The following is a 17,645-nucleotide window of genomic DNA, read 5'->3' as shown; positions in this document are numbered from 1 at the left end:
CAACACCTCGGGACTTCCCGAGTGTGCACCAGGCTTTAGCACGCCTTCGCAGTATCTCCGCTTCTCTGCCCCACCCACCTCCCCTCACTGAGATCGGTACTTTCCGTAACCGACTGATACCTCTTTCCCCCCGCTAGATAGGGGTTCCTTCGGGTCCTTATCTACGTTGAGGATAGATGATGAAGATGCCATTATCAGTCGGGCCAGCATGGTTAATATCAACTCTTTTTTCCAGCGGGAATCGACCAGATAGTTGATCAATCCCAGGGTCCAGTGTTCACAATATGGCCAATGAAAACGCCCCACCTATGGGCTTTTTGGCTGTCGAGGTTAACATAGCTAGGCCCCCAGGTGATCCATTTAACGAGCGAACTTGGAGCTTCCCCCTTATTCGGGAGACAGTCCCTGGCTCATCTGTGTCTCATATTGTGACTGATAAACAATACGACGATGAATTTATTGAGCGTTTTGTCGCTGCTGGAATCAAACTAGCTAAGCGTGGAGCTGTTGGAATCATTACAAGCTGCGGCTTTCTTGCTATGGCACAAAAAAAGTATTACCCCAATCATTGTGTAGTTGTTTTGCGGCTCAATATGCTTATTTTGATCAGACTTTCTGCCAGGCTGCCCATACCTATAGCCACATCGTCACTTATCCAGATTCCAACACTCCGCGCGATAATTCACCCTGCGCACAAAATCGGACTACTGACATACGATGCTGGCCGCCTGACAGATAGGCACTTGACTGAGCTCGGTATTGATCCGGCTTCAGTGCATATTTTCGGTGCGCCTCCCCGGGGTTATCTAAGAGGGTATGTCTCACGTGGTGAGCCTTATGATTCTCAAAATGTCAAACATGAGCTGGTTATTATGGCCAAAGAATTATTAAATAGCACCCAAGACAAAATCAGAGCTATCGTGCTAGAGTGCACTAATATGGCACCCCACGGTGAAGCAATTCACCATGCGACAGGTTTACCTGTTTATGATGTATATACACTTGGAGAATGGTTTTACTCAGGTCTGAACAGAAGAAATCCACCATACTGGGCTATGCGAAAGCCTAGAGATCAAAAAGTATAGATTAAGGCATATGGATATGTACTATATTCTGAAACTTCTAGCCAAATAGCTTCTATTCAGTTTTTTAGAAGACTGGGCCCTCTTCGATCAGTTGAAACTGTAGAATCAGTTGGGCAGCATTACCCAAACTACTTGAAACCAAGAAGAGACATGCTATTCTTTCAAACATCTTTTGTTTCAAAAGCGTGCAATGAGGAGTAGAGCATGAGTGGAGTCGTCCCATGTTGAATTTTAATATGGACTGGGCATTCTTAGACCTAGATACCATAAGGAAAGTCACTGCATTCTTTCTCTTTGTTATGTCTAAATCGACTCCGCGGAGCATATTCAAAAAGAGGAGAAGTGGCACAGCTATAATCTAGTTATTATCTAATTACAGCAGGTCCTCAGTGTTCTAACTACGGAGAAGGGCCTTGTCCATAATATGTTTGATCAAGGAATTTGGAGCGAATGACAATGTCTCAGTCGATTTATCTTTGTCCAAAGCTCTGCAAATTTAGTATATGAATTTCTTTCTTTTTTCCCTATCTGTATCTCAAGAATGTAATATATATAAGACTCAGTAAACCTTGGAATCGTATTCAACTCAAGCTTCCAATGAACGCAATTAATTCTCTTACACTTATACTCTACCACCCCAAAGTCTATTCGAACTCGCATCTGAAACAATAATCTACACATACAAAAGCATCACTCTATGTCAGAGGGCATAGAACCCCTGAATTATGCCCTATAGCGATTCAATTCCACGAATAAGGAAAAGCCTTCAACGAATAAGCATGGAATACATGTGCCAACGATGCTTTCTCCGCTTAGCGCAAGACCCTAACCACATTTGTTATCGGGAACCAGGATCCAAATGCTGGTACTGCCAATTGATGAGAAAAATATGTATACCAGTGAGTTTCAAACTTTATGTTCTTCCAAGATTTGAAACTGACAAATTATAGATGCCCGATGAGTTTGAAGACGACTCAGAGGAGGCCATAAACGGAAAGATCAGCGAGCTATCACCCAGAGTTCAGGCAATTCGACAGAAAATCATTATGCGTACCCGCAGGATTAACCTTAAGAAGAAAGATCTGAAGGCTATCTCCAATCAAATCAAAAATGAGATTGTCGCCGAGTTTGGGACCGAAGTTGATGCTGCGGAGGAGGAACTAATCATCAGCTGCCTTACTGGATTATCTGAGGCTGCAGAGGCACACATGCAGCAAGGGCTGAAATCTTAATAGCAAGCTGTGACTATGAGCTGGTTCAAACGGGGATTTAATGTTCATTGTTCTTTCGGCGTTGGCGCTTAGAGGTGGATTTGCCTGAATTTGAGGAACTAAAGAGTTCTCTGGTGTGTTGAGTTATACTAAGGAGCGCATTTCCTAGCTGGGACCTTGTCATAGATGGCGTTGCTTATTTACTTGTTTATTGATATTCGGAGAAAAGAATCTTGAGGTTTAATAAATTCTTTCTGGGGGTGCTTGCATCGTTTAGCATTTACTTTAGGAATATTTTATCTCGTGTCACTCATATACTTGCTTTCCAGTGTTTTTTTCCTCCCCCGGAGAATGGTTTTAAATAATTGGGTGCGTGCTGATGATGGAGTATTGTATCTCATCAGTTGAAGTTATTTAATAGATAGAATGCAATTTCAATTTCACAACATGGTTCATAAGATCACCACCGTTCCAGCACCTGAAATCAAAACAACACCTTCCACCTTCACTGAATCGTCACCAGTCACCAAATGCATAATTCACAAAGTAAATAATCTTTGCGTGCCAGTCAAGCATCTTAGAAAAGAGTACATCCTCCTCCTAGTCAGCCGGCCTTTGCAGCCTTAGGCGGGTACTTCTTGCCACCTTTCTCAACCTGAGGAGTGCATGCACACCATTCATCCTCAGGAATAGAGTCCATGACAGATGGAATGTGGGCACCGCAGCCCCACCAGGTGGCCTTGTCTGTGAAATAGTCAGATATCGATATCATAGACTTTTTTGTCAATCTTGAAGCGGCTTTAGCACATACTGCAGGTAGAACACTGAGCCTTCATGCACATCGTGGAAGAGTTTTTCTCGTTACCGAGGTATAGCAGTTGTCGGTAGTTGAAGGTTTGTAAGTGTTATGAACGGTGCAGGGATTGAGTTTTGTTTCAGTAAGTTTGAGATTATATTACGGACAGCCGAGCGGGAAGCGCTTTATATGGCTTTTTTATCGGCGACTCTACGACGGCACTCTTAGTCATGGACACCGATGCCCGTGAAGCCCGAAAGCCCGATCTTGTCGGTGTTCCTTTACTACTGCGGGGAAGTGGACCGAATTGAAATACGACTAAGATGTCTTTTTCTTAGGATATCTTTTGGTGAGAAATGTATTATTCTAACATTGTGTTATTTATCATGAAGGCCGAGGAATCGCAAATTTGTTCAACTGAGCCCACAAAAAGTGGGGCATGACGCGGGGTGAAACCCGAGTTTTGACCTTCCACTTCGCACTACAGCGCAGGGGATCTAATATTGATATTTGACCAATAAGATAAATTTAGAGAACAGGCTGGATTTACCCGCTGAAATCTACCTTGACTCAATATGAGTGTTATTGCTGTTGCTGGAGGCTCAGGAGGCGTTGGCAAGACCGTTGTCGAACGGCTAGTCCAAGAGCCCAAATTCCAAGTCATCGTTTTATCTCGCCAGGTGAGGGATATCTTGATCTAATGTAGAACAACCGCTAACTAAATCAAAAGCCAACAGTGGACAGTTCATTTCCTGGAGTTCAGGTTGTGCAGATCAACTATGATGATGTCTCTTCCATGGCAAACACCCTAGAAAACTACAATATTCATACAATTATTTCTGCCATCGGCCTCCTCTCCGATGAGACGAGTCAATCTCAATTGAATTTGATTGATGCAGCTGAACAATCCCCGGCTACCAAAAGATTTATTCCAAGCGAATATTCGTTCATCCAAACAGCCGAGTGCGTGGAAGCATAAATTCAAGAACTTCACAAACTGGTCACCACTAATCGCTTTTGATGCTATAGTCTTCTTTCTATAGATCCTAGCATCCAGTACTGGCTTGATGCAGCAAACCGCCTGAAAGAAAGTTCACTCAAGTACACCCGAGTCATCCCGGGGTTCTTCATGGACTACTGGGGCATGCCTCATGCTCGAACCAACCTACAGCCATACACCTTCGGAATTAACATCGCCGAACGGGAGGCTGCCATTCCTGGCGACGGCAATGATGTAATTTGTATGACTTATACCTACGACATGGCCGATTATGTTGTCAAGGCGCTTGACCTCAATGATTGGCCTGAATTCAGCGTAGTTGTTGGGGATGAAGTCACTTACAATCAGCTTCTGAAAATGGCCGAAGAGCTCACAGGTAACTAATATCTACAATTTATTGTTATTTACCCGTGAGCAGTCAAACTAAAATTCATTTAACAGGAGCCAAGTTCAACGTGACTTATGATACTGTTGACCAAATCAACGCAGGGGACGTTACCATACCCCCGAGTCCTAGAGGGACAGAGTATTCAGTGGATGAACTCAAGGAAGTCACAGCATTGGTTAGTCGACTTATTGTGAATGGCGTCTTTCAATTCCCGAAGGAAAACAGGCTCGATGCTCAGATCCCGGATGTACAACCCATGAAAATGAGAGAATTCTTAGAGAGACATTGGGGTGGGAAATAAAAAATAAATTCACGATTCAAGACTAATATCGACCTTGTTCACCAAAAGAAATCGCAATTCCTCGCACACAAACAGTTCAAACATCATTGCCACCAATCTGGTTGAAGCTTTAGGTAGCTTATTCACGGAAGTTACCCTGTTAATGAGGCCAACCAATTGGTTCAACACTTGAAACTAGCGGAATTGGCCACTCCAGTGCAGATGTTGCGTCCGGGGATGAGGTTCGAGCACCAAGGGTTGATGTCCGGGTTCCAGCACAGCAACTGGTCCATGGTTAATGCATCTTCGTTCTGGGTGATGATGTCCCAGCAAGTATCCCCTTGTTGCACCTTGTAGAATGAGTTGCCTATATTTGAATTGTGAGCATATGTGTTAAATGTACCGGTAGACTTTTACTTACAGCGAGGCACGTATCTACTAGAGTCTCCGACATCTTCAGGGACGGTGTCACGCTCGACTGAGACTCCAGCAAGATTCTTGTCTACTGCAGCAGACAATGCCAAAGATGCGAGTCCCAATGTCATGACAACAACCTGAGCATATGAACGAACCATGATGCTGGTGGAAGATATTTAAGATCGAAATTCAAGAGAAGCTGAGACTTGGGAAATAATGGAAATCGTTTTTGTAGTTTTGTTCTTCCACTTCCTTCGTGGCTCTTCTTGCTGGTATTTATGCCTTGGGACTTTGTCAGATACTCAAATGCTAGACTTTTGAATTAGACCGAGTCACCAACACATCATCTAATTCAGAGGCAAACTATCCAAACACAACGATATTCTGCTGGTCGCCTTAAGACCACTTTTCATTTCCCTCGAGTCCGGGTTGCAGTTGCTTTGTCGTGCAATCATAAGCCAATCAGCTGGGACGATTCTCCTGCACCGACACAAATGGCGACAGAATAAGAAAAGAACGTCGGCATCACTGGCATTATCTCGGCATGTCGCGCATACAGGAGCCTGATTCTCATCTACACCGCATATGTCTCGGGTAGGTAGAGTCATGCCCCGTTTGTTCCACTGTTACATTGCATCTGAAAACCCTTGGATGGTCTGATCAATAAACTATGGAGGGATACTGCTACCTTTTGCTACCTTTCGCAGGGGAGCCTTGCCACCGATGCATGATGCTGGTAATACCCACGCCTGAATCGAAAAGTGTAGCAGAAGCGAACGGTCATCAAACCTAGTGGGTTGGTCGGCTATCCTGCAGGGGCGATTGTGTAACCCCCGTGGTCTGGGCCACATTTTAATAGAAGACATATCAACTTCGAGGGAAATTAGACTCAATTAGAGCTCGAAGCTAGAACGAGCTCCGATCGGATCAGTGGGCAGAGTAACATTCTTTGTACCATGAGACTTCGACAGAAGGCACCCCGATCTAAAGCGTGTACTACAGTCACCTCGCTACAGACTTTCAAAGTCAAGCTGTCCTCACTGCTCATGTTTCTAATATAATACCTGTTGGGATTCTCAGATTGAAAAGTGATCGTACTGTCTCTCGTCGAAGTTAAACATGTTGAGTTGTCAGCAATTGTAAATACGATGGATCATCTGATTATCGAACCTATACTTTACTACCTTTCTTTTGCCTCTACTAAACTCTACAAGTTATGGAGCCGTAGATAATGGGAATACGAGAAGTCGCGTGGGTTTGTTTCTTCCAAATATTTTACCAAGCTCCATGCAAGGAGCCGGCTGAGCAATTTCTTTTGTTTTATTTCGTAACACAATTCTTTTCTCCCTCTACCCTCCTGTCTCTCAACAACCGGAACATTTATCACTATTATTAGCATGCTAAAGGCTTCAACATTATTTGGATTTCGTTGCGCCTGAAGTCGATTTCTCAAATAAGATTATACTAAATTCGAGTGGCAAATTACAATAGAATATGCTCCTCGCATGGAATAAAGCTTTTTATGATCTCAACCCTCTTGTACTTACTCGTAAATAAATGCGGAGGCAAGTGCGTTAATGCCTGAGGTTGTTCAGACACATACTAGTGTCGAAAAGCAGCCCAAAGACCTAGAAGCTTGCTCACCCCCCAAATATTATCTAGTATTGTTTATTAGTATCATGCTCTTTAAATTTGTAAACAAATTTTATTATCATATTCCCCCTGAAGGATTCCGCGCTTCAGACGATGAGTTCCCGCGCACTCTGACATAACAAAGAAAATAGTGGGGCAGTGGGGACAGAAAGAAGCACCAGCTTATAGTACAGTGCGGCCCCCAAATTGCCCCTCTGAGCCCATTTTAAAGCAATGCATTAAATTTTCCCTCATTAAACAACTGATAACGTTGTGAAATATGTCTTCGCTTCCATCAATTGTACTGGTTCACGGAGCCTGGCATACGCCACCAAATTATCGATCCTATGTGGACGCCCTACAGAAACAAGGGTTTGAAGTACACTGCCCACGGCTTCCAACATGTAGTGGCGTATCGCCACCAACCGCATCTCTCCCCGAAGATATCGCCTACGTGAGAGAAATTATCAAATCGCTCGTCAACAATGGCCAGCGTGTTCTGATGATCTTCCATTCATACGGCGGCGCTGTCGGAGGCAGCGCAGTAGAGGGCCTTTCCATCGCTGAACGGAAGGCTGCCGGGAAACCCGGGGGTGTCATTCACTTGCTCAACCTGTGCGGATACTTGCTGCGCGCTAATACTTCCGTCTTTGACGTTATTCGAGAGGCTGGGTATCAAGATTTAGTGGAAGACTACATGCCCACAGCCCCAGATGGCCTCTGTTCTGTTACAGATCCCGCTACTGGATTTTTCAGTGGGAGAGCGAGCCAGGAAATAGTCGATGAAGCACTCAATGCAGTAGTCAAGTTCCCAATTCAAGCCTTTCATGATGTGGTAACGGGATATGCCTGGAAAACAATCCCTACAACTTATATTCGCACACTGCAAGATGGTGGTGTGCCGACGGTATATCAAGATATCATGTTAGGCAAAGCTCAAGAAGATGGCATTTCTTTGAAGGTCAAAACCTTCGATGCCGATCATAGTCTCTTCATTACTGAGCAGGAGGAAATGGTGAAGGCCGCAGTTGATGCTGCCAATGACGAGAGAAACATTCTGTGAAATAATCAATATACGGTTTATGGCTAGTTCGGGTGCCTTGGTCAATTTTGTAAATTCGAGTGATGAAATATACATTTTTGTACACTAGACTCCAAGAGCCATATGAGGTCATAAGAGCATTGATTGCATGTTTTCATTTTCCTTTTCGGTTCAGCTCCTAAAGAAACTTGAAAGTCCTCAGAAGAGCAATACAACTCGAATCGGGTCCAGAAAATAAAGATTTTTACAGCATTTAGCCAAGCATTCCAATAGCATAGATTCGGCCATGGTAAGTGGAGTAGAAAATGTGCGGCATGACGAATCAAAGCTTGCCCGGTCTCGTAATAAGGCATATCCGAAATATTTCGGACATGCGGTACTTTGTACCTTTGTTTGTAGTCCGAAAATCTTCGGGCGGCAACAATGGCGATCGCCCACCAGAGTTGCATGCACTATAGTAGTAGCGTCATTGTCAAAGATAAATAGATCTGTATGTCCCTAAATATCTAAATCATAATTTTCAACTTATATAATCTGTATACTTTGAGCAGATTTGCAACCTCTCGCTGTCTTTCTACCTTTATAAAATATTGCGCAAGTCTTCATTGCATACTCCGAAAGATACCACCACTATGTCTTCGCCTCAAATTTGGCTCATCACGGGTACCTCTTCAGGCCTTGGAGCTGCTTTCGTTAAAGCAGTCATTGCACGGGGTGGCAAAGTGATTGCGACAGCCCGGAACGTGGACAGCATCCTTCATCTCAAGGCGCTCGGCGCAGAAACTCTGCAGTTGGATGTCAGTTCCTCTCAGGAAGAGCTGAATAAAAAGGCTCAAGAGGCTATCTCCATCCACGGGAAGATCGATGTTCTTGTGAACAACGCTGGTTATGTTCAATTTGGAACGGTCGAGGAAACCACGTAAGCCCGTTAATCCTTGACAAGATTCAATCCAGAGCTAAAAATTGAACTAATTTCTGCAGAATTGAGGAATGGAACCAACAATATCAAACAAATGTCTTTGGGACCCTCAATACCACTCGTGCTTTTCTACCACATCTTCGCCACAACAAGTCAGGGACTATCATTTTTAACGGATCAATGGCCGCTTGGGACGGTGTTCCGACTGCTGGAGCATATTGCTCTTCAAAAGCTGCACTCCATTGTAAGTTGACTCGCCCACTGAACAGACAAATGTGGCTAAACAGATCATGTTAGATGCCGTGGAGTCTCTATCACGAGAAGTAGCCCGATTTGGCATCAAGACCCTTCTTATTGAGCCTGGGACTTTTCGCACGAACTTCTTGAGCGCTCAGAGCCAAAAGCGGGCGGTTCCAAAATACAATGACTATGAGGAAATCAATGTGGCGATTTCTGGCGAATATGACAAACTAGCTGGAAATCAGACCGGGGATCCTCAGAAAGCCGCCGAGCTGGTTGTCGATGTTGTGAAAGGGGAGAATGGGGCTGGCGGAAGGAAATGGCCAAGCTCACTGTTATTGGGATCTGATGCGGTTGATTTGATCCGGAAGAGATGTCAGGAAACTTTACGTGAGCTAGACGAGTGGGAGGTGCTTTCGAGATCAACAGATGTGTAAATTCAAGTTCTTTGGGACAAGTTTGTGACATACAATGTTCTGTCTCTTACTTCCATGTGACCAGGTAGAGTTCTTGTGTCTTCAAGTTGTTGATAGCTAAATTCGGAATCAGTAGGGACGTGCAAGTCTTGCATTCTATATTTGCCTATTTCTGAGAAGTCATTGCACGGAATTCCTGTCCGCTGTTTTCCATACTAGACATTCAATATATAAGACCCTATAAAGCGACGGCCAGTGCCAAATATTTTGAATTTTATGCAACTATGAAGATTCACGTGGATATTGTCACGAATATTTAGTCTGCTTCCATGGTTCAAGTCGCTTTCCGAAATCCCCGGGAAAGCTCTGGCGTTTCTAGAGAGAAGGGTTTCAAATCAACATCATTAATTGGAAAATTTACGGATTTCGAAAATGGCACAAGAGTCAACCCAAGAGACTGGTCAAGATGATCGCTTTCTTAATGAAATTGCTGATCGGTAACTGCCGAAAGTTCCAACCGAAATGGACCCAAAGATGGTTGTGTTGTCTAGTCTTAATCGTGTAAAGAAGAAGCTAAACATCTACAGTCCTGTGCAAGACTATGAATCTGGATGGTCAGCTTTGTGGGATGCAGGAGAAAGCAATATTTGGGATCAAGGGAAAGCGTCTCCGGCCTTAGTTGATCTTGTTGAAGGAGCAGGTGAACTCTTCGACCCATTTACCATACAAGGAACGAAGAAGAATGTTGTAGTTCCGGTAAGATAATATGCATTTTCTATTTCTTGGTCTGTGAAATTTCTTGAGTCATGCGTTTGTTGATACTCAGACGACTATCTAGGGCTGTGGTCGAGGATACGACGTAGTGATGTTAGCGCTTCATGGGTTCAACGCATATGGTCTCGAGATATCAGATACTGCCGTTAAAGAGGCTGAGGCATATGCAGCAACGCAAATGTCTCATTCATCCGCCTATCATTTTGGGAACGAGCAATCGCGGTCTTCTTCGCCGGGTACGGTGACTTTCTTGGAAGGGGATTTCTTTTCCTCCACCTGGGATTTCAAAGGAGAGCCCAATGGAATGAGGAAATTTGATATGGCTTACGATTATACTGTGAGTTACATCTTTCCAAATATCGCCATGGTTATTGTGTAACCTATTTGTTAGTTTCTGTGTGCGATACACCCTCGCCAGCGCAGGGACTGGGCGAAAAGCATGGGTCAGATCATCAAGCCGGGTGGTTTATTGATATGCCTTGAATTTCCGTTGTATAAGGACGCCAAACTTCCGGGACGTCCCTAGGGCCTTAATGGGGTTTATTGGAATCTTTTGGTGGAAGGAAAAGACGGTGGAATCGGAGGGAAGGAGATAGGTGACGACGGCAAGGAAATGAACTCGAATCAACCCGATGACGGTGATTCTCGCAAAATCGGCTACATGAAGCCAACTCGATCCTATGAACAGAGTAGAGGGACAGATATGCTCAGCATGTATATCCGGAAATAATAAAGCTTTCCAATGAAGAATGAGACATGTTCGTTTCAGAGTATCTTACTGATGAAATATTGAAATAGAATAGAGATGCAGTAGGCAGTAGGCAGCATGCGGAACACCAATAATGATCTTGAAAAGCTTCGAAGAACCGTCTAGAGCTGTGGGGCTAATAGAACGTGCCAATTAAAAACAGCGGGGCGAGAAAGCCAATGACGCGGTGGATTTTCCCTTCATTTAACCTGCAGTGCTACGGGGTGCGGATACCTTGACACCTTACAAGTTGTGGGCAGTAACAACCCCCTGTCTCTCACCCAGATCACGTGATGGTCCAAGTAAGCGACACCTCAGCAACGACAACAGCGGACCTCCTGAGGTCACTTCCGCTTCTTTAGATTCCCCATTCTCCCCCTCCTATATCTCTCTCCATCTTCTTTACTTTCCTTCTTCTTGATCTCTTCCTTCTCCATACCCACATTCCCTTTTCTTTCTTATTCCTCATTTTCCTTGGGCGTTCAGCTGGGTGGATCAGGTCGTACTGCGGCCTCAGTAAATATGGCGCTTCCCATCAAGTTCACAGAAGTGGTCAATGTACGCTCATTCCACCCTTTGAGGACACGACTTCACACCCTGGATGATTTTACTGACACTTTTCTTCTGACAGTTGACCAATGTCGGCATTGCGGTACGTTCTCACCTTACATTGCTATCCCCGGACAAGAGCTTCGCCATAAGCTCCCATGACGACACGGATACCCCGGTCGCGCGCAGCGGCCATTTCCGAGTGTCTAGGAATTTGACTGACTTATTTGTTTTCTAGCCGGCATCCATTGGCTTCACTTCATGTGTAAGTTCCTTTCGCACCTCTCAAAACAAACAAACGCTGACCTAGGCATCTCTCACCTCACAGACTCTAGAATCCGATCATTACGTTTGCGTTAGGCAAAAGCTCGACGAAGACGACAAACCTCAAGTCATTATCATCAACTTGAAGAACAACAATGAGGTTATGCGCCGGCCAATCAACGCCGACAGTGCCATCATGCACTGGAACAAGAATATCATCGCTCTTAAGGCCCAAGGCCGCACAATTCAGATTTTCGATCTTGGGGCTAAGTCGAAACTGAAGTCCGCCGTGATGAATGAGGATATCGTTTACTGGAAGTGGTTCAGCGAGACATCTTTGGGTCTGGTTACCGATACATCCGTATACCACTGGGATGTCTATGACGCGACCCAGCAGAACCCCGTGAAAATGTTCGAGCGACTTCCCAACCTATCGGTATGGCAAATTCTCGTCTTCAAGGTATTCGCAAACATGCGCTGATGTTTTTTCTTTTTTAATTAGGGATGCCAAATTATCAACTACCGTGTCAACTCCGAGGAGAAATGGATGGTTGTTGTTGGTATTAGCCAACAACAGGGTCGTGTCGTGGGTTCAATGCAGCTGTACTCGAAGGAACGTGGTATCTCGCAGTTCATTGAAGGTCACGCCGCTGCCTTCGCCTCCATTAACGTTGAGGGGTCCCCATTGCCACATCACCTCTTCTCGTTCGCCGTTAGAACCCCAACTGGCGCAAAGCTGCAGATTGCCGAGATTGACCACCAAGAGCCCAACCCGCGATTCCAGAAGAAGGCTGTGGAGGTTTTCTTCCCCCAAGAAGCTGTCAACGACTTCCCTGTGGCGATGCAGGTTTCTACGAAATACGATATTGTCTACTTGGTTACAAAGTACGGCTTCATCCACCTGTATGATCTGGAGACGGGTACTTGCATCTTCATGAACCGCATTTCAAGTGAAACCATCTTCACCACTGCCCCTGATGATCAGGGTGCTGGTATTGTTGGTGTCAACCGCAAGGGTCAAGTTTTGTCCGTTAGCGTCGACGAGGACACAATCATCAACTACCTGACAGCAAACCCAGCTATGGCTAGTCTTGCCGTCAAGCTTGCTTCGAGAGCTGGTCTCCCCGGAGTCGATCATCTTTTCCAGACACAGTTCGACAACTTCATCTCGCAGGGTGACTATGGCGAGGCTGCTAAGGTTGCTGCCAACTCTCCCCGTGGATTCCTCCGTACCGCTGAAACTATCAACCGTTTCAAGAGCGCTCCCCAGACTGGTCAAATGTCAGTCATTCTTCAGTACTTTGGTATGCTTCTGGACAAGGGTTCCCTGAACCGCTACGAGAGTGTGGAACTTGTTCGACCCGTTTTACAGCAAAACCGCAAGCACTTGCTGGAGAAGTGGATGCGTGAGAACAAGCTGGAAGGCTCGGAGGAGCTCGGAGACATCATTCGCCCATACGATATGTCTCTTGCTTTGAACGTGTATCTCCAGGCCAACATCCCCCACAAGGTTGTTGCTGGATTTGCTGAGACTGGCCAGTTCGAGAAGATTCTTACTTACTCCAAGCAAGCCAATTATCAGCCTGACTACACTCAGCTTCTTCAGCACATTGTGCGGGTCAACCCCGAGAAGGGTGCTGAGTTTGCTAGCCAGCTTGCCAATGAGGAGAGTGGTGCTCTCGTGGACCTTGAACGTGTGGTCGATGTATTCGTTTCCCAGAACATGATTCAGCAAGCCACTTCCTTCCTCCTTGATGCCTTGAAGGACAATAAGCCTGAGCAGGGTCATCTGCAGACTCGTCTCCTTGAGATGAACCTTGTCAATGCCCCTCAAGTTGCGGACGCCATTCTTGGCAATGAGATCTTCACCCACTATGACCGTCCCCGTGTTTCCCAACTTTGCGAGGGCGCTGGTCTGATTCAGCGTGCTCTTGAGAACTCCGACGACCCCTCCGTGATCAAGCGAAACATTGTTCGTACTGACATGCTGAGCCCTGAGTGGCTGATGGAATACTTCGGTCGTCTTTCCGTTGAGCAGACTCTCGACTGCTTGGACACTATGCTGGATGCCAACATTCGCCAGAACTTGCAGGCAGTCGTTCAAATTGCTACCAAGTTCTCCGATCTTCTCGGTGCCAACCGCCTCGTTGATCTTTTCGAGAAGTACCGCACTGCCGAGGGTCTTTATTACTATCTCGGAAGCATTGTCAACCTTAGCGAGGACCCCGAAGTGCACTTCAAGTACATTGAAGCCGCTACCACCATGAACCAGGTCACCGAGGTTGAGCGTATTTGCCGTGAGAGCAACTACTACAACGCCGAAAAGGTGAAGAACTTCCTCAAGGAAGCTCATTTGACCGAGCAACTCCCCCTTATTATCGTCTGTGACCGATTCAACTTCATCCACGACTTGGTTCTGTACCTCTATCAAAATCAACAGTTCAAATCGATCGAGGTTTACGTCCAGCGCGTCAACCCATCCCGCGCGCCCGCCGTCGTCGGTGGTCTCCTTGATGTCGATTGCGATGAGAGCATTATCAAGAACCTCCTCTCTACCGTGGACCCCGCTGCCATCCCTATCGACGAGCTTGTCTCCGAAGTTGAGAGCCGCAACCGTCTCAAGCTGCTCCTGCCCTTCCTTGAAGCTACTCTTGCCGCTGGCAACCAGCAACAGGCAGTTTACAACGCCCTTGCAAAGATCTACATCGATAGCAACAACAACCCCGAGAAGTTCCTCAAGGAGAACGATCTCTACGACACTTTGACTGTCGGAAAGTACTGCGAGAAGCGTGACCCTAACCTTGCATACACTGCGTACCACAAGGGCCAGAACGACCTCGAGTTGATTAGCATCACCAACGAGAACTCCATGTTCCGCGCTCAGGCTCGCTATCTGGTTGAGCGTGCGGATCCCGAGGTTTGGACCTTTGTCCTGAGCGAGAACAACATCCACCGTCGCTCCCTTGTTGACCAGGTTGTTGCAACTGCCGTTCCCGAATCCACTGAGCCTGACAAGGTTTCCGTGGCCGTCAAGTGCTTCCTTGAGGCTGATCTTCCTGGCGAGCTTATTGAGCTTCTTGAGAAGATCATCCTGGAGCCTTCGCCTTTCAGTGACAACTCCAGCTTGCAGAATCTGCTGATGCTGACTGCTGCAAAGGCCGACAAGGGACGCCTGATGGATTACATCCACCAGCTGAACGAGTTCTCTGCCGATGAAATTGCTGAGATGTGTATTAGCGTTGGTCTGTACGAGGAGGCCTTTGAGATCTACAAGAAGGTCAACAACTACCTCGCCGCCGCCAATGTCCTTGTTGAGAACATTGTTAGCATTGATCGTGCCCAGGAGTTCGCCGAGCGTATTGAGCTTCCCGAGGTTTGGAGCAAAGTTGCCAAGGCCCAGCTTGATGGTCTTCGTGTGTCCGACTCAATTGAGTCCTACATCCGCGCGGGTGACCCATCTAACTACAACGAAGTTATTGAGACTGCCACCCACGCTGGCAAGGATGAAGACCTTGTTAAGTTCCTTCGTATGGCCCGCAAGACTCTCCGTGAGCCTGCTATTGACACTAGTCTTGCCTTCTGCTTTGCCCGTCTTGATCAGCTTGCTGAGCTTGAGGACTTCCTTCGCTCCACCAATGTTGCAAATGTCGAAGCATCTGGTGACAAGGCTTATGAGGAGGGATACCACCAGGCTGCCAAGATCTTCTTCACAAACATTTCCAACTGGGCCAAGCTTGCCACTACCCTGGTCCACCTTGAGGAGTACCAGTCTGCCGTTGAGTGCGCTCGTAAGGCTAACAGCGTCAAGGTCTGGAAGCAGGTCAACGAGGCCTGCGTTGACAAGAAGGAATTCCGTCTTGCCCAGATTTGTGGTCTTAACTTGATCGTTCACGCTGAGGAGTTGCAAGCCCTTGTTCGTCAGTACGAGCGCAATGGTTACTTTGATGAGCTCATCTCTGTCCTCGAGGCTGGTCTGGGCTTGGAGCGTGCTCACATGGGCATGTTCACCGAGCTCGGTATCGCTCTGTCTAAGTACCACCCAGACCGTGTTATGGAGCACCTGAAGCTCTTCTGGTCTCGCATCAACATTCCTAAGATGATCCGCGCCTCCGAGGAGGCCAACTTGTGGCCTGAGCTGGTCTTCCTTTACTGCCACTATGATGAGTGGGACAATGCTGCTTTGGCTATGATGGAGCGTGCCGCCGATTCCTGGGAGCACCACTCGTTCAAGGACATTGTGGTCAAGGTCGCCAACCTGGAGATTTACTACCGTGCCCTGAACTTCTACCTGCAGGAGCAACCGCTGCTTCTGACTGACCTGCTCCAAGTCTTGACCCCTCGTATTGACGTCAACCGTGTCGTTCGTATCTTCCAGAGCTCCGATAACATTCCCTTGATCAAGCCCTTCCTCTTGAACGTCCAGGCCCAGAACAAGCGGGCTGTCAACGATGCCATTAATGAGCTTCTGATCGAGGAGGAGGACTACAAGACTCTCCGTGACTCAGTGGATAACAATGATAACTTCGATGCTGTGGATCTTGCTCAACGCCTCGAGAAGCATGACCTCATCTTCTTCCGTCAAATTGCCGCCAACATCTACCGCAACAACAAGCGATGGGAGAAGTCCATTGCCCTGTCAAAGCAGGACAAGCTTTACAAGGATGCTATTGAGACTGCAGCAATCTCAGCCAAGTCCGATGTTGTTGAGGATCTTCTTCGTTACGTAAGCTTAACTCCCATTCCCAACTTTCAATTTCAATTTCATAGCAAACATACTAACACTTTCAATAGTTCGTGGACATTGGCAGCCGTGAGTGCTACGTCGGTATGCTCTATGCTTGTTACGATCTCATTCGCCCCGATGTCATCATGGAGATCTCATGGCGCAAGGGTCTGCACGAATTCACCATGCCCTACATGATCAACTTCCTCTGCGAACAAACCCGCACCATCGATATGCTCAAGAAGGATAATGAGGAGCGCAAGTCCCGAGAGAAAACACAAAGGACTGACGAGGACAACACCCCCATCCTCGGTGGATCTCGATTGATGCTGACTCAGGGCCCTGCCCCGACAGGCAGCCCCATGCCATACGGACAGCAGGCGAACGGTATTACTCCGCAAGCTACCGGCTACCGTGGATTCTAGACCGATGCAATGATTCCCTCGTTTGTTTTTTTGTGTTCTTCCCCTCCCCCATTTATTTTTTTCTCTTATGTGTAACATAAAGCGACGTGATGATTTCTTCGGTGCGAAGCAAAAGACATGAGCCTCGGAGGGAAAAGGTTGACGGGGGAGATGTGCTATAGGAGGTTCTTCATGACGGCCCGTTAATTTGTTTTTTCTTTCTCTTACTATTTTCTCTATCTTTTTTATTATCCACTGTATTTTCATAGGCTTTGCGTTTCTTTCCACGCTTCCTGGTCAAGGTCGTGGTCGACCTTGTTTCAGATAATCGCATTGCGTTGCTTTTTTTTCGAATTTTCCAAGCCAAGACTGTAGAAAGTAGCCCCAGCCGCTTTATTAATTAATCTTCAACATTGAAAATAGACCTATAAACAAACGATAGATCCGTCATCGCATATGCAGCTCCCCGTAAGCACACTGAAGACCAGTAAGTCCCCCACGAGTCCTCTGCAGTGAGACGTAGACCTGTCCAGACCCTAACTTGAACGACGAAATAAATGCCCATATCGACATAATCTTACCTGCATAAATGACCTTATCTTGAAGTCATGAAGAAAAGCAACATTGAAACCCCGCCAAGACGCCAAGACACCGCCCTCAGGGGCCGTAACAATGATCTTCATGATATTCACTAGTGTATCACGCAAGGAGCGCCCAGCCTCCTCCACCTGGGCAGAGTTCGAAGGTAGCATCAAGG

At 46.5% G+C, this 17,645-nt stretch overlaps 9 protein-coding genes across 9 annotated transcripts; 7 read left to right on the top strand and 2 right to left on the bottom strand.

Annotated features, from left to right (window-relative positions):
- Positions 1–284: 284 nt before the first annotated feature.
- N7478_008610 (uncharacterized protein) lies at positions 285–1,085 on the top strand (the record flags this gene model as incomplete). The annotated part of the gene is made up of 1 exon (XM_056924824.1): positions 285–1,085. The coding sequence occupies one exon, from the start codon at positions 285–287 to the stop codon at positions 1,083–1,085; it is 801 nt and encodes a 266-aa protein (XP_056777550.1).
- Positions 1,086–2,035: 950 nt separating this feature from the next.
- On the top strand, positions 2,036–2,317 carry N7478_008609 (uncharacterized protein; the record flags this gene model as incomplete). Its single annotated transcript, XM_056924823.1, has 1 exon — positions 2,036–2,317. One exon carries the CDS (start codon positions 2,036–2,038, stop codon positions 2,315–2,317), a length of 282 nt encoding a protein of 93 aa, XP_056777549.1.
- Positions 2,318–3,667: 1,350 nt separating this feature from the next.
- N7478_008608 (uncharacterized protein) lies at positions 3,668–4,781 on the top strand (the record flags this gene model as incomplete). The annotated part of the gene is made up of 4 exons (XM_056924822.1): positions 3,668–3,772; positions 3,823–4,055; positions 4,122–4,468; positions 4,534–4,781. The coding sequence occupies 4 exons, from the start codon at positions 3,668–3,670 to the stop codon at positions 4,779–4,781; spliced, it is 933 nt and encodes a 310-aa protein (XP_056777548.1).
- Positions 4,782–4,942: 161 nt separating this feature from the next.
- N7478_008607 (LysM peptidoglycan-binding domain-containing protein) lies at positions 4,943–5,335 on the bottom strand (the record flags this gene model as incomplete). Its single annotated transcript, XM_056924821.1, has 2 exons — positions 4,943–5,127; positions 5,182–5,335. 2 exons carry the CDS (start codon positions 5,333–5,335, stop codon positions 4,943–4,945), a joined length of 339 nt encoding a protein of 112 aa, XP_056777547.1.
- A 1,754-nt stretch (positions 5,336–7,089) lies between these two features.
- N7478_008606 (alpha/beta hydrolase) lies at positions 7,090–7,872 on the top strand (the record flags this gene model as incomplete). The annotated part of the gene is made up of 1 exon (XM_056924820.1): positions 7,090–7,872. One exon carries the CDS (start codon positions 7,090–7,092, stop codon positions 7,870–7,872), a length of 783 nt encoding a protein of 260 aa, XP_056777546.1.
- A 611-nt stretch (positions 7,873–8,483) lies between these two features.
- On the top strand, positions 8,484–9,447 carry N7478_008605 (SDR family oxidoreductase; the record flags this gene model as incomplete). The annotated part of the gene is made up of 3 exons (XM_056924819.1): positions 8,484–8,770; positions 8,833–9,014; positions 9,068–9,447. The coding sequence occupies 3 exons, from the start codon at positions 8,484–8,486 to the stop codon at positions 9,445–9,447; spliced, it is 849 nt and encodes a 282-aa protein (XP_056777545.1).
- Positions 9,448–9,948: 501 nt separating this feature from the next.
- On the top strand, positions 9,949–10,930 carry N7478_008604 (uncharacterized protein; the record flags this gene model as incomplete). Its single annotated transcript, XM_056924818.1, has 3 exons — positions 9,949–10,182; positions 10,265–10,537; positions 10,727–10,930. 3 exons carry the CDS (start codon positions 9,949–9,951, stop codon positions 10,928–10,930), a joined length of 711 nt encoding a protein of 236 aa, XP_056777544.1.
- Positions 10,931–11,470: 540 nt separating this feature from the next.
- N7478_008603 (uncharacterized protein) lies at positions 11,471–16,909 on the top strand (the record flags this gene model as incomplete). Its single annotated transcript, XM_056924817.1, has 6 exons — positions 11,471–11,506; positions 11,580–11,600; positions 11,736–11,762; positions 11,826–12,197; positions 12,264–16,484; positions 16,553–16,909. The coding sequence occupies 6 exons, from the start codon at positions 11,471–11,473 to the stop codon at positions 16,907–16,909; spliced, it is 5,034 nt and encodes a 1,677-aa protein (XP_056777543.1).
- A 426-nt stretch (positions 16,910–17,335) lies between these two features.
- Positions 17,336–17,640, bottom strand: N7478_008602 (uncharacterized protein; the record flags this gene model as incomplete). The annotated part of the gene is made up of 2 exons (XM_056924816.1): positions 17,336–17,428; positions 17,470–17,640. 2 exons carry the CDS (start codon positions 17,638–17,640, stop codon positions 17,336–17,338), a joined length of 264 nt encoding a protein of 87 aa, XP_056777542.1.
- Positions 17,641–17,645: the final 5 nt, after the last annotated feature.

The sequence above is a fragment of the Penicillium angulare genome (genome assembly GCF_028827245.1).
Source record: "Penicillium angulare strain IBT 27051 chromosome Unknown utg000005l_segment0_segment0, whole genome shotgun sequence".
NCBI classification, from domain to species: Eukaryota; Fungi; Ascomycota; class Eurotiomycetes; order Eurotiales; family Aspergillaceae; genus Penicillium; species Penicillium angulare.
Note: the sequence above shows the minus strand (reverse complement) of the source record. Positions and strands in the feature narration are given on the sequence as shown.